The sequence below is a fragment of the Aplidium turbinatum genome, chromosome 4, assembly GCF_918807975.1.
Source record: "Aplidium turbinatum chromosome 4, kaAplTurb1.1, whole genome shotgun sequence".
Taxonomy (NCBI): Eukaryota; Metazoa; Chordata; class Ascidiacea; order Aplousobranchia; family Polyclinidae; genus Aplidium; species Aplidium turbinatum.
The window spans coordinates 3,195,378-3,211,665 of NC_137475.1; the positions used below are offsets into that span (position 1 = coordinate 3,195,378).

Here is a 16,288-nt window from a genome sequence, read left to right on the forward strand (position 1 = left end):
CGTAGACCAGGCTTAACCGCCTGCGAACTGGCGTCGGCCGCTTTCGTTTGGACATGCACAAGTGGGGCCTGGCTCCTTCATCAGAATGCGAGTGTGGTGCCACGGAACAGATCGCAGACCATGTCATCCACCACTGCCTAACCCACCGGTCTCCACACGGTGCGCATGGTCTGAGGGTCTTGGACGACGAGACTGCTGAGTGGCTGATGATTTCCTGCCCTCCAATCTAGCCTGGAAAGATCGCTCATACGCCATCATCATCATCATCAACAACTGCCTTTCAAACCTTCCAATAGCTGCCTTTCAAACCTCCTTTCAATCAGATATCAAACAGTAGTTCTAACTAAAGCAGTGGTTCTTATCCTTGTTCATCCTTGGCACCACTTTGAAATCACTGACAAGTTCTCGCACCCCTTTCTAGAATGACTCAAAAGTAATGTTGTTTTCATAGGTAAATAACAAAACCATTGTGTTTCTTTAGTCTTTATTCATATAACTGACAATAAAATAACATAATATGATGCTTTCCTTATAGACTACGGCTACGGGGGATACGAAAAGTGCGTTTTTTTATTGTTTATGTCTCTATCCATCTCTACGATTTAACGTCTCCTGTTCCCCGTAATGCGAAGGTTGGTGGCCAACAATCTTCTATTCTGTGATGGCATTCTCCGTTCCACCGGCCCCGAGGGTCGACCGAGACTAAATCAGCGGTTTTGCTAACCGTAGATCTTCTCCAATGTAGTCTAGTCAACGCTTCTTAGGACACTCACAAGGGTTATTTCCATGGAAGTTAGAAAACTGATTTTTCTTCGGCCACTCTTCTTCCATGCGTTGCACGTGTCCGACTGTCCGTACCAATGCAGCCTTCTCTATCTCATGACATCTTCAAGCTGATGGATGCCAAACCTGGATTTCAGCTTTTCCATCGTCACCCGGTTAGAAAGGCACTTGGAATTGATTCATCGTTCCACGGCAATTATCATTGCAACATGGTCGATTTTGCTTTTCAACAGTGGTGCATCATGTCTCACGTGCATGCAGTAGAACATTCCTTACATACATATTATGCATGTGTATTCGACCACCGAAGGAAATATCCTTGTCCATAAGAATAGGGATAAGCTTACGGAAACTTTTCCAGTCGAGTTGCATTCTCGTTACCATGACATAGCTTACTTACAGCCTCCCGACTGGCCAATCATGTCACGATAGCAAAAGTCAAGGACCACGTCGAACTTTGCCTTACCAATTGTCAGCAGTTGGCTCCAACACTGCCTTTATTTCGTTAGTTATGTGAAAAATGCAAAATAGTTTCTCCGTAGTGGTGGTTAAGCAACAAGCTCAGGGACGTTTTTGCTGTTGTTTCCTGTTGATGATGGCATCTTCGATAAGGTGGGTTAGATTTCTACCCCTGTCACAACTCCTTTTTTCTTCTATTATTACCCAGCAATGTTCAAAGCATTGATCAACTCCCTGGCAGAGTGCTAGATGGGTCGCAATTGGACGGTAGCCACATAAACCATGTTCTGATTATTTCATGCTTTACAAACTCTTACAAAAGTTGTCACGTTAAAGTGGCTACCGAGATAGTGTGCCAGGTTCGCAGTTCAAAAAAGCAAGCAAACAGGGTTCATTTTACATTGCATGAATTAAACAACCGTTAGTGGGAGCACGTCGCTTTCAAGTTAAAATAAAAAAGATTTGAAAAATAAAAATAGAGCAATTGAAGACATGAGTTTAAAAACTACTTAGTTAAGCCGCATTTTGTGGAAATTAAGTCAACATCAAAAACATGTTCTATCATTATCAATGGCTGGGATTGTGCAAATTTGTATAAAACGACTTAGTTTTGCTATAACACATGCCATATGCTGATATTTGCATAGAAATAAAAGATTAAACAACTTTAAAATAACGTAAACGTGCTATTACTCTAAAGCCGTATTTTGGACTAAAATAGTTCATTAACTCAGGTCTTTAATTATGAAACATAATGAAAGATATATAGTTAATTTATCACTGACTCAAATTCAGGGTCTTCAATTGTTGAATCTCAAATCTTTAATTAAATAACAGCAAATGTATAAAGAACGACTTACTTTCCATGCAAGTCGGACTTTGCCCACTCCATTTTCTATCAGATCTGCATGTCCGGTTCTGATTTCCGATCAAGATATATCCATCGTTACAAGAGTAGGTTAGTACTTGTCCGTATAAGTTACCACCATCTATGTTTCCATTGCTGGGAATTGCAGGTAGTCTACAAGTCGCCACTGCAAACCCCACAGTAGGGTGGAGTGAAAATAACTTTTTCGCGAAATTCAAAAACATAGCCCCCTAAAAAGTTGCTTTTGTTCATGAAAAACACATTTGTGAAAAAAATAAATAAAAAAATAATGTCTTGATGAAGCTCAATCCACAAATCAAAGATGGCCGCCAACTTTGCTTGAAAATACTGTAACTTTCACCATAATTTTGCCAATACTTGCCCAATTTTCATTATATTTCAACAAGCTTTCTTCTTTCATGTCATAAAACACTAGAAATACATATGATGACAGCGTGAGCAAATTACGACGTCACCAAATCCAATATGGCCGCCAAATTATGTTTTTCTTGCATTTTTTCCATTTCAACTATTTCTTCTTTCATTTTTTTATAGTTATATAGGCTACGTTCTCTTCTTCAATTGGTATGAGTGCGTATTGCAGACCTGTTCAAATGTAAAAATAATGAAAAAGGCAATATAACGCAAGAGAACAACTGCACGCCCAGCAAGCTGATGCAAGAGAGAGGCCCAATTACGGATCCATAGGATGCACTGCCAAATAATTATAAATTGAAGACAAATGTACGACTAGTCCAATTGATGTCAAGTTATCTTGTTGTGTATCGCGATTTCGAATAATAAATTCTCTTCAGCACAACTTTATAACAGGCATAGTAAAATCTTCAGTAGGTCAGTTTAAGAATGCAGCAGTTAAATTTAGAAAGAAATCAACAATAGTGTTTTTCGGTTGCTAAGAAACAAATAAATTTAGTCTGCGAGCAGTAGTGACAATATTATGTAAATTATGAAGGGAATTAAGTCATACATTAGTAAAACGGAGTGACAACGCCAGGGAGGGATTTTGGGGAGGCAAGCCATCCTCGCACAAAAGTGACACAAAATTGCCCTATAACGGATCAAATTGATACAGTCACTATCAATTAAATGCAAAAATAATGAAAAAGGCAATATAACGCAAGAGAACAACTGCACGCCCAGCAAGCTGATGCAAGAGAGAGGCCCAATTACGGATCCATAGGATGCACTGCCAAATAATTATAAATTGAAGACAAATGTACGACTAGTCCAATTGATGTCAAGTTATCTTGTTGTGTATCGCGATTTCGAATAATAAATTCTCTTCAGCACAACTTTATAACAGGCATAGTAAAATCTTCAGTAGGTCAGTTTAAGAATGCAGCAGTTAAATTTAGAAAGAAATCAACAATAGTGTTTTTCGGTTGCTAAGAAACAAATAAATTTAGTCTGCGAGCAGTAGTGACAATATTATGTAAATTATGAAGGGAATTAAGTCATACATTAGTAAAACGGAGTGACAACGCCAGGGAGGGATTTTGGGGAGGCAAGCCATCCTCGCACAAAAGTGACACAAAATTGCCCTATAACGGATCAAATTGATACAGTCACTATCAATTAAATGCAAAAATAATGAAAAAGGCAATATAACGCAAGAGAACAACTGCACGCCCAGCAAGCTGATGCAAGAGAGAGGCCCAATTACGGATCCATAGGATGCACTGCCAAATAATTATAAATTGAAGACAAATGTACGACTAGTCCAATTGATGTCAAGTTATCTTGTTGTGTATCGCGATTTCGAATAATAAATTCTCTTCAGCACAGCTTTATAACAGGCATAGTAAAATCTTCAGTAGGTCAGTTTAAGAATGCAGCAGTTAAATTTAGAAAGAAATCAACAATAGTGTTTTTCGGTTGCTAAGAAACAAATAAATTTAGTCTGCGAGCAGTAGTGACAATATGATGTAAATTATGAAGGGAATTAAGTCATACATTAGTAAAACGGAGTGACAACGCCAGGGAGGGATTTTGGGGAGGCAAGCCATCCTCGCACAAAAGTGACACAAAATTGCCCTATAACGGATCAAATTGATACAGTCACTATCAATTAAATGCAAAAATAATGAAAAAGGCAATATAACGCAAGAGAACAACTGCACGCCCAGCAAGCTGATGCAAGCTGATGCAACTATTGTTGATTTCTTTCTAAATTTAACTGCTGCATTCTTAAACTGACCTACTGAAGATTTTACTATGCCTGTTATAAAGTTGTGCTGAAGAGAATTTATTATTCGAAATCGCGATACACAACAAGATAACTTGACATCAATTGGACTAGTCGTACATTTGTCTTCAATTTATAATTATTTGGCAGTGCATCCTATGGATCCGTAATTGGGCCTCTCTCTTGCATCAGCTTGCTGGGCGTGCAGTTGTTCTCTTGCGTTATATTGCCTTTTTCATTATTTTTGCATTTAATTGATAGTGACTGTATCAATTTGATCCGTTATAGGGCAATTTTGTGTCACTTTTGTGCGAGGATGGCTTGCCTCCCCAAAATCCCTCCCTGGCGTTGTCACTCCGTTTTACTAATGTATGACTTAATTCCCTTCATAATTTACATAATATTGTCACTACTGCTCGCAGACTAAATTTATTTGTTTCTTAGCAACCGAAAAACACTATTGTTGATTTCTTTCTAAATTTAACTGCTGCATTCTTAAACTGACCTACTGAAGATTTTACTATGCCTGTTATAAAGTTGTGCTGAAGAGAATTTATTATTCGAAATCGCGATACACAACAAGATAACTTGACATCAATTGGACTAGTCGTACATTTGTCTTCAATTTATAATTATCTGTTCAAATGTGTTCATCTTATACCAGAAATAGTTACAGTTGTGTCCATATTAATTGACTCAAGCCATGTTTTTCAGTTAGCCTATATTGCAATGTGTCGTAAGTTAATGTTTTCAACAGCAAAAAACAAAATTGTTTTTATCGATGTATCAGATATACCTTGTTTTGTTACAATAACCAGACGTTTCACTTACTGAAGTTTTAATCAACTTAAAAGTATGATATCTAAATACAGAACATAAACACATACGTAAACAGAAAAGAACATCATTACTCTGTAAACATAGGAACCTAACACCCGCTAACAAACTCAAGACTGCAACTAGTTGAAAACACAAAACACCACGTGCACCAATAAAGAAAGAATGCCTGCGTCCGAAACAAAATAATAATGACGTCACACACGCGAATCAGAAGAGCGCAATTTCGTTACAATCTCCTCCACCAAAATAGTGAGAATATTAATAGCGAATACATACCCAATATAATACACAGTAGTTTAAAGAGAACACATTTAGTAAGATAGCCTATCAGCAGGTTTACGTTCTCTTGATGATCGCCAACCCACTTCAGTTTGTGCTTTCAGAACCTTTTTGGGCGAGTCGTCAACTTCGGCAAGCGGTAAGTCGGTAGGCCTATTATCTGCTGGGCTAACTCCCATGCTATCAGGTTCAAGCACACCCTCTTGTGACGGAGGTGAAGACGAATGTCCTGTGGGAGCAAGATCTCTGGCAGATACAGTGGCTTCATGACCATTTTCGAAACGTACACGGGCATAATTCGGATTACTTTCGAAAATCTCGGCACTGTCAACAAGAGGTTCATATTTACTGTTTCGCACATGCCGTCTGACATACACAGGGCCATCTTCGAGCCAAGTCGGGACAGAAGTGCCAAACGATGATCGTCGCGAAAACTTAAACAAGCGATCGTGAGGGGTTTCGTTTGTGGCAGTATTAAGCAATGATCGGATTGAATACAAAGCCTTGGGTAACACAGCTTCCCAGTGGGCGGTACGTAAATTTTTCGATCTTAAACACAGTTTTATGGCAGTCCACACAATACCATTGTAACGTTCACATTGAGCATTGCCTTGGGGGTTATACACAGAAGTGAAACTAGTCGCAACAGACAAATTTCTCAAGTACTCTTTTAACCTCTTAGAAAATTTCAACGCTTTGGCGTTATCGGAATGGATAATGCTAGGCGTACCGTACACTGAAAACAAATTATGCAAACATGAAATGACAGTATCGCCACTGGTATCAGCACAAGGAAATACAAACGGAAAGCGAGAATACTCATCCACAATAGTAAGAAAATAACGATTTTTAGAAACTGATGGTATCGGGCCTTTAAAATCTATGTTCAGTCTCTCAAACGGTTGGGTAGATTTGATTAAAGTAGCATTCGGTGGCTTATAAAATCGTTGCTTTACTTCACAGCATACTTCACAATTAGCAGTCAAACGTCTTCAACTGAATACGGTAAATTTTTCATACGAATAAAATGAAACATTCTTGTCACCCCTGAGTGACATAATTTGTCGTGAATTTCGTACAGTGTAGTGTCTGTTGTGCTGGCACAATATGCTCATGAAATAGCATCTGGTGCTACGTTCAAAGTCCCAAGCCTATAGATAATAGGGTGGCTCGTTTTTGAACTTTTTTTTTAAATTCTCTCGGGGTAGTGAGGAAATGGTGCCAATGAGTGAGAAAACAATCATGACAAAATTTGAGATTCGTTACAAATTGTCTTCAGCCTCTTCATGGGGCCCAAAAATCGAAAAATGGGGTCATTTGAACTATTCCTTCAGCTTCCTCACAGCTTTTGAAAATTTTGCTTTTCCTGAAAATTTTGCATTTTTATTTGTGGTTCCTAACTACAAACTTCGTCAGTGACGTAAATTCAAATAAAAGACGTCACTTTTTCCTACCAAATTAACCCAATTTCATTAAAAAATGACTCAACAGCTCAGGGCAGGTCTATAAAGAAAAATACAATGACGTTTTATAGCTGGCAAAATGTCTATCGCAATTATGTATCATGTTACCACCCACAAAAATGCAAAATTTTCAGCAAAATGGAAATTTTCAGAAGCTGTGAGGAAGCTGAAGGAATAGTTCAAATGACTCCAATTTTTTTTCTTAGACTAATTAGATACATCTAAACAATATTGTATCTACCCGAACTAAAAATATTTTTGAAAAAAAATCCGTTTTGACCCCATTTTTCAATTTTTAGGCCCCATGAGGAGGCTGAAGACAATTTGTTACGAATCTCAAATTTTGTCATGAGCGTTTTCTCACACATTGGCACCATTTCCCCACTACCCCGAGAGAATTTGAAAAAAAAGTTCAAAAACGAGCCACCCTAATAGATAATGTCGTAAGAAAATTGTGAAAGTTCAGCTCTCCATCGGAGAATTTTATCGTTTTTAATTTTGCCATGATTTTTGTTGTCAAACATAAACTTTACCGAATTTTGATCGGTGACGAGGCTAAAACGACGGCCGTGGAGAAAATGCGACCATTTCGAACAGCTTCCACTATTGCCGTGGCCTCTTCCTCAACACTTGCATGATGCTTCTCATTTCGATTCAAAGTGCGAGAGAAAAATGCAACCGGTTTACCGTTTTGTTGAAGTATTGCTGACAGTGCTACGTCCGACGCATCGGTTTCAACACAAAAAGGCAAATTTTCATCAATAGCTTGCAACGTTGCATCCGCCAACACTTGTTTTAAGTTTTTAAACGCGTTTTCAGCATCTTGAGTCAATGGAAATGATGCTGTTTCCGTTGGAGGCTTTATTTTATCCGAATACTTCGGCATCCAACGTGCATAGTATGCAAATAGCCCGACAATTCGTCGTAGAGCCTTTGCACTTCGGGGCACAGGCATTTGAAGGAGGGGCCTTACTCTTCCTGGATCTGGATTATAGTTCCATTTTGAACTCTATACCCTAGAAGATCAATCGTTTCACATGAGTACTTGCACTTCTTTTCATTAAAAGTAAGGTTGCAGTCTTTAGCAACATCCAGGAAATGACGCAGATTTTCATCGTGCTCCTGTTTTGTTTTGCCACACACTGTTACATTGTCTAAGTAAGCAAAAGTACTTTTACAAGAATGTCGATTAATAATGTCATCTATAATTCTTTGAAACCATGGCACCGCGTTAGTTAAGCCGAATGGAATGACATTATACTCGTACAGTTGACCATTTGCTTCAAAAGCGGTGTACAAGCGATCAGCTTCGGGAATTTCAATTTGATGATAAGCACTTTTGAGATCGAGTGTGCTGAAGAACGTGTATTGTGCAATTTTATTTACTTGATCTTGCATATTGGGTAATGGGTAAGCGTCTAAATCAGTAAATTTGTTAATTGTGCGGCTATAATCCACACACATTCTTTTCCGGTAAATTTCTTCATTTTTCTCAAACACAACAAGAACTTGGGCTCTCCATGGGGAGGTACTGGGACGAATTATTCTATTAGCTAGTTGTGTTTGAATGGCATTTCCAATAAATTGTTCATTGGTAATAGATTGTTTTCTTGATTTTGTGGCAATAGGTTTGCAATTTGCAGTCAAATATTCAAAAAGTTTTGGCATGAGAGGTGTCTTAATTTTTCCATGAGTCAATTTTTATTGACTCATGTTGTTTTAAGAAGTCTTGGCCCAAAATTACGTCAGTCATTAAGTGTTTCAAAATCACTAGATTGACATCAACATATTTGCGTTGCTCGAGCTCAATGTTTACTTGACAATAGCCTTCACTACTTGACGCTTTTCCTTTTATCGCCATTCCAATTTTACATGATTGAGAGTGAACTACAAGGTTATGCCTTCGAACAAACTCTTTATCCACATGGCTTAAACTGGATCCGGTGTCAATTAATGCATTAGTCCAAATGTCATTGATGCTAATTCTAACATTTACCTTTGTCGGGGGGGTCTCCTGTTGGTTCCGATGATGACATCACCGCGAGCGATTCCATTGCAGAAGACTTTTTCCAACTCGTGCGACAAACCACCGCGTAGTGTTCCGTAAGCGTTGCATTTGTAGCACTTGACTTTTCTGGCAGGGCATAGCGACCGAGCATGTTTTGGAAAACTTCCACAATATCCACATTTTGATTTGAATCTAAATTGATTGGAACTACCCGCAAGTTGGTTTGGAATAGCAGCAGTACTGGGTTCATCATGATACTCAGGAATCGGCTTTGACACAAACCGCCTGTCATATTGTTCGGAGTTTCGATGAGCAAATTCTAGAGAACGAGCTTGCTTGAAAATAGCTTCTAGCGTTGTGGTCTCTGGGGTGTTGTTTTCCAAAAGACGCTGTCGAATTTCGTGAGAGACAATACCAGAAATGAACGTTTCGCATATAGCTTCGTTTCGATATTCTGTTGCCGTCACCTGTCTATAATCACAATTTTTGGCTTTGTAGATAGTTATCTAGCGATTGACTTATTTCTTGTTTGCAAGTTTTCAATTGATAACGTGAGAAACCACTGTTGATAGGTTTCTCATAAAGAGCAAGTAGTGTAGCGACTGCATTGTCGAACGTGTCGCACTCACTAATATAGTCATAAACGTCGGCATCTACATTCTACATGCGCAATCAGGCATCTTAGCTTGTCCAATGTCCACATCAGTCGCCTCCGGTGTACCTTCTAAGAATCCCGTGAATTGTTTGTACCAATGTAGCCAGGTTTTCTTGGTTTGCGCAGAACTTGGATCAGCCTTGAAGACGTTAGGTTTATAAAACTTGCTTTCCATTTTCAAATAAGTTGATTAAATTGTTCTGTTACAATAACCAGACATTTCACTTACTGAAGTTTTAATCAACTTAAAAGTAAGATATCTAAATACAGAACATAAATACATGCGTAAACAGAAAAGAACATCATTACTCTGTAAACATAGGAACCTAACACCTGCTAACAAACTCAAGACTGCAACTAGTTGAAAACACAAAACACCACGTGTACCAATAAAGAAAGAATGCCTGCGTCCGAAACAAAATAACAATGACGTCACACACGCGAATCAGAAAAGCGTAATTTCATTACATACCTAAAGACAAGAATAATTCCAGAATATATTATTGCAACATAATGTGATATTATGACGTCACAAAGGATTTTTCTTCAGGATATGCTTTACTAATTCAAGTGCACGTTATTCTGTTTAAGATTGAGTTGCTTACGGTTTAGGTTTAGTCAGTTGATATGGCAGATATTACCCCAAAAAAGCGTAGTCGTATCATAACTCAATAACTGAAATTGTATGCTTTTTCCTGCTTGAGTCGATTAATATGGATGATTGGACACGACTGTAGTTCTCCCTTCGTTTGAGACGAAATGCATAAATACTATTTTTATATTGCATAAATGCATTATTTATACAGTACAGAAATCAACTTTTTTTATCACTTCAGAGATAATATGGCAGTATTAAGGAAAAATGCATTCTGTGTTATTGGTGCATCAGCTAAGGTGCCAGAGAATATGCTTCCAACGTATCGAGATATAATAAAATTCTACAATTTTACTCAGCAGAGAATGAAGAATGAATTGAGGACGAATCGCCCACATAGAGAAATATCAGGAGTAGTACTAAGCAAAGTAGCAGACTTGTGGCACAAGGCATCAATCCCTATTGTGACGTATCTTAGGATGGAACAAATGATGGACTCAATCTACAAGGAATACAGGCTTATTCTGAAGAACCATAAGCGAGATAAAGACAAAGACAGTTACAAAGAAAGACTTTGCAAGTTCAAGGAGAAAGCTGACCATCTATTTGACGTTTCGGCTTGCAAGTGTGCTAACTTGTATAACTACAAGTGTGAGAAAGAGTGTAAATTGCCTAATGTCGAAGAGGAATTTCTGATAGATCAAAAAAATGCCAGGCAAATTATTATTGGTAATATTGATAAAGCAGAAACACAAAAGCTAAAAAAAAGAAACAAAAGGAGAACATTGTTAAAGCATTGTGAAATGACCCCAAAAAGTTATGCAATTCAGTCGTCTGCATCATCTCAGGTTTATCATAGTGAAAGTAACAGTGACATAGAATGTCCTAACAATAGTGGTACATATATAGATGCTTCCTGTCCAAAGAAGAGAAAGGTCTTCCCCAAATCTTTGCAAACAATGGCAACCATTTGTGACAGATGTGGAGTCTCAGATAGGGCAGCAGCAGCCATAGCGAGTTATGTTCTTGCTGATGTTCAAGGCGGCAATTCTTTGGTGATCGACAGAAGCAAAGTTCGCAGGAAAAGGATGAAGAAACGCACAGCTTTGTCAGGTGAAGCCAGCACAAAGATTGCAGGTTTATATATTGATGGCCGAAAAGATAAGACAATGTTTAATGCAAACGAGATTGATGGCAAATTTCACCGTAAAATAATATCAGAGGAACACATAACAATTATAGCAGAACCAGGATCATCTTACTTCGGGCATGTTTGTGCAAGTAACGGGACAGGGGCTGAGATAGCTTCAAAGTTGTTAGATTATTTAGAAAAAAGGAGGGTAGATACAAATGAACTCAATGTAATTGGTACTGATGGAACTGTCGTCAATTCTGATGTAAAGAAAGGAGTCATTCGATTAATTGAAGAGTCACTAGGTAGACCATTACAATGGTGTATCTGCCTGTTGCATGCAAATGAGATTCCTCTGAGGTATCTTTTTCAGAAGATAGATGGTCCAACTACTGGCCCCCATGGATTTGCAGGACCAATCGGCAAAGCCGTTCACACCTGTGACCGTCAACCACTGGTAAATTTTGACAAAATACCTTCTGATTTAGAGCACATACTGCAACCCAAAGACTTAAGCACCGATCAGAAGTATTTGTTTGAAATCTGTCTGGCCATTAGCAAAGGTTGTTGCTCCTTGGACCTTTCACTCAAATGCCCTGGTACAATTAATCAAGCAAGATGGCTGACTTTAACAAATTGCATATTGCGGTTGTATATTTCAACAGAAGCACCGTCCATAGAATGGAAGACTGTTGTCACCTTTACTTTGAAAGTGTATGCACCGATGTGGTTCTTTATTAAAAAGGAATCTTTGTGTACAGATGGAGCAAAACATGTCTACAACATGACAGAAAAGGGCAGATATTTTGAGGATGAGCTTAAGGAAATTGTTATGAATGCTATCCAGAGATATGCCTTTTTTGCGCACCCTGAAAACGTTCTGCTGGCAATGTTGGCAGACGACAACATCGGTTTCAGAGAACTGGCTCTCAGGCGAATACTGAAGTCCAGAGAACGCAAGAGCAGATGTACAGTGCGAGTTTTTAGAGTGCCAATCTTGAACCTTCACGCTAGGAAAAGTATAGAAATAATTGACTGGCAGACCGAAGATATCACTGAACCTCTCCACACCAAGAACCTTAGCAATGAAGATTTGATTAATATGATCAAAACAAATCCATTCACGATGAGTCCTCTCACAGTTGAAAGTTTCCCCTGTCATAACAAGGCTGTGGAACGCCATGTTAAACTTGTGACAGAGGCTTCAGGCTCCGTTTGAGGAGAAGATAACAGAGATGGTTTCATTAGGGCTCGATTAGAGAGCAGGCGCAAAATGCCAAAGTTTGACAACAAGGCTGATTTCAAAGTTTAGAATTTCAGTGAAGGTTACATTGAACAGGTCATTCTGGGGTGAAATTCATATCCCTTAGAATTCCTAGAATGCCTTTGGGCGACAAACGTATTCCATCCCCGGTTTGTCCCCTAAAAGGTTCACATGTATGACTGCTTCCACGTGGCGTGAACTGGAAACGTTAATTCTACGGCTTAACGGCTAAACGTCCTATCCTACTCTGTTGCAATTATTGAAGGTATTTTTAATTTCTAGATGAATAACATACTAAATGAAGCTTCCATCTGTATTTACTATTATCAAGAGGAACAATCGTAGGCTACCCACGACAGAAGACAGCATAACCATATAACTGTCAAACGTTGGAGCAAATAAAAAAAAAGTGTGTAACATGGATAGGAAATGTGAAAAACTAAATTTGGCGGCCATATTGGATTTGGTGACGTCTTAATTTGCTTACGCTGTCATCATATGTATTTCTAGTGTTTTATGACATGAAAGAGGAAAGCTTGTTGAAATATGATGAAAATTGGGCAAGTATTGGCAAGTTATGGTGATTTTACTGTATTTTCAATCAAAGTTAGCGGCCATCTTTGATTTGTGGATTGAGCTTCATCAAGACATTATTTTTTTATTTATTTTTTTTACAAATGTGTTTTTCATGAACAAAAGCAACTTTTTAGGGGGCTATGCTTTTGAATTTTGCGAAAAAGTTATTTTCACTTCACCCTACCCCACAGAAGAACGGTACCAAGACATTTGGTCGACAGTCATTTGGTCGACGAAATTTGGTCGACAGGACGTTTGGTCGACAGACATTCGGTCGACAAAACATTTGGTCGACAGGACATTTGGTCGACTGGACATTTGGTCAACAGAACGATTCATTTTAGGGTTAACTAACCCTAACCCTAAGTCTAACCCTAACCCAAATGTCTTGTCGACCAAATGTCTTGTAGACCAAATGTCTTGTCGACCAAATGTCTTGTCGACCAAATGTCTGTCGACCGAACGTCTTGTCGACCAAATGTCTGTCGACCAAATGACTGTCTACCAAACGTCCTGTCGACCAAACGACCGGCCACGCAGAAGAACAACAATTAGAAAATGGTTATGTTAAAATCAATGATAAGTTTTGTCTCTAAACAGCAGTAACCTCAATGAGGTCAAAGTCAAATGTATAATTGAACAGCAGAAATTATTTAAGTTACAAAATATACCATGTACTATGGATGTTATAATTTACTTTACTATTGTATCACGCACACACCAGGATTGAAACATGACATGCCACAAACGTCATCGCATCGACATCTTCTTCGCATTCCCCGGCAATCACTGTCTGATTGACAGATCTTGCGGCATTTCCTCCCTTCTTCAAGCAACGAAAGCTCACGTGTCAGACATTTCTCTGAACAAGCAAAGTTGTGCATTAGGGAGGGTCGTCAATGCACTTTTTTGTCAAATCACTTAGCAACTCGGCTCAGATAGGAGGCTTAGGTCACAAACAAATAATCTGAAAACCTTTTTTAGATCAGGCCGAGGGAAAATGACGCACAAAAAAGTCAATATCAACCAAATAAGATAAAAAACATTTTTTCGTCAAAAATTTTTTTTAAATAATTAAAAAAATAGAAAATACACAAAACGACAAAAACAGTCAAAAACAATCACAGAATGTAATCTTTCTTTGACTCAACACGTGAACGCTGTGAGCGAGCAGCAGTTCGCGTCAGCAAGTTCATGTCTGCTGTCATGGCCGATGGCTTCATCGCTCACTTCGGTGACAAGTTTGATTTCGGGCTCAACTGCTTGTGTGCAGCACGGAAAACTGTCAATCGATGTAGGAACATCGGTCTCGACGAAAAGCTCTGTGAGCTGTTGGATGCTGAAATTGCATAGAATTGGTGGTTCAGTGAGTTTCCGCTCGCTCCACTGGAGCAACGAGTTTGTTGTCAAATCTGTGTACTCAAAGTACTTTAGGAATTTCGAAACGACATATCCCACCCGTGTACGTAACTAGTCCATTGCTTTCTGGATCCGATGAACTGCGAGCTTACGCATTGATTTAGATGCCTTCCGACGTACACTTAACCCACGCTGCAGCCGCCGGCAATGTCTGTTTCCGGTTGTCTACTTTGCTTATAACTTAAATTTGGTACTACCCAATACCCATTACTCGAAATCGATCACTGGGTAGAGGTAATTATCGTAAAGTTTCTTGCCCAGAGAACAACAGCAATTGCGGGTGGCTGGAGTCGAACATGCAGGCTCTCGACTGCGAGCCCAACGCGCTAACCACTCGGCCACTGCTGTCGATAAATCTTCTTGTTTTGCTTGGTAGTAAACCACATGGGAGCGTAAACTTTAACGATGTACGTCGTCATTTCTATCAGCGCATCTGTTGGTTCTGGCTCCGAAATATAAAGTCGGCATATCCTTGAAGCGAGAGTAAGCCATCGTGCATGACCTTGTTTTCCTGGATCACGGAATCGAATGCTTATTTGAGACAGACTTCCCTCGATGACCAACACGATATCGAGCAGATACTTTTGAATGCCGCTAATTTCCATCACCTCATCGACTTCCGTCAGATTGGATTTTATCTTCTCGAACTCGACAACTGCAAATTCTCCGATTTTGCACTTAATTAGCGACGATCTTTTAGCGAAAGGGGAAGGCTTACGCTCTGCAGTGGGCTCTCACAGGCTGAAAATGAAGATGATGATGATGATTAGCAACGATGCGGCCGATAAATCCTTTGAAGATTTGCGGTCCTGATGATTTCCTGTCCAGCTCGCCGAAGAGATGCCGAAGCAGGAGTTCGTTGAGGTGAAACTGGCAAATCGATCATTGCACCGTACTCCCGATAGGCTATGTTGCTCAATGGTGGTGATGGCTTCTGTGTGCTTACCTGTATTGATGGCAGTTCCGTCGCAGCCAACAACCCGAATGCCTTTCACGTCAGTTCCCTTGACTTCAAGAGCAGCCAACATCGTTTTGACAATGTCCTTCCCAGTTGAACGCCCTTGAATGGAAACGTGGTCGATATATTCAGATCCTGGGTATTTCAGCAGCACGTAGAGGGCTTCGATTGATCTTTGACGATAGCCAGTTATGCCATTCAATGTAAGGGTTTTATCCTTTCTGTCGTCAAAGTATAGGCCTTCAACTATTGTGCCGAACGAACTGGAAGCGAAGTGACTCGTCTCTAAACGGAGCCGTTTTCGTGCACGAACGAGCTTGATTTTGTCGACTACCATCGTCGGATTGAAATCATCTTTTATGTCCAGTAATGTTGCGGTTGCGAGGGCAGCTGCTGTTCGACTTGGAATTCCATACCTTTCTGCCTCACGCGCAATAGTACGAAGATCGAAAGTACATCGGTCCTGCTCTTCTTCGAGTTCTTCTCTGCCGATCGAGCACTCTGAAGGGAAGCGCCTTCTGGGAGTTTCTTCTGTATTGTAGTCATCCGAGTCGTGAGTACATGCTTCGCGTTCTTCCACTCGTTTTCTAGCTTCTCTCTCGAAAGCAGTTTCCCCTTCAGCTCGTCCCTCTTCTATTCAGATTTCATCGCCTCCCAATCGACGTTTCCAATGAAACCAATGCGTGCTCCGCGTTGGTCCTTAACGAAATCAACCTCGCGTGAGTGCAGCAATTTCTCGTCAACGACGTAGATAAGAGTGTGGAGGCAAAGACTCATCTTCAA

At 39.6% G+C, this 16,288-nt stretch overlaps 1 protein-coding gene across 1 annotated transcript in view; it reads right to left on the reverse strand.

Moving 5' to 3' along the window:
- Window positions 1–16,288, reverse strand: part of LOC145768377 (uncharacterized) — a 94,862-nt gene that overhangs the window by 38,401 nt on the left and 40,173 nt on the right. The window contains exons 19-20 of the mRNA XM_082579861.1: window positions 13,850–13,990; window positions 2,103–2,276 (exon numbers count right to left, since the gene is read on the reverse strand). Coding sequence (XP_082435987.1) covers window positions 2,103–2,276; window positions 13,850–13,990 — 315 coding nt within the window. The remainder of the gene's footprint in view (window positions 1–2,102; window positions 2,277–13,849; window positions 13,991–16,288) is intronic.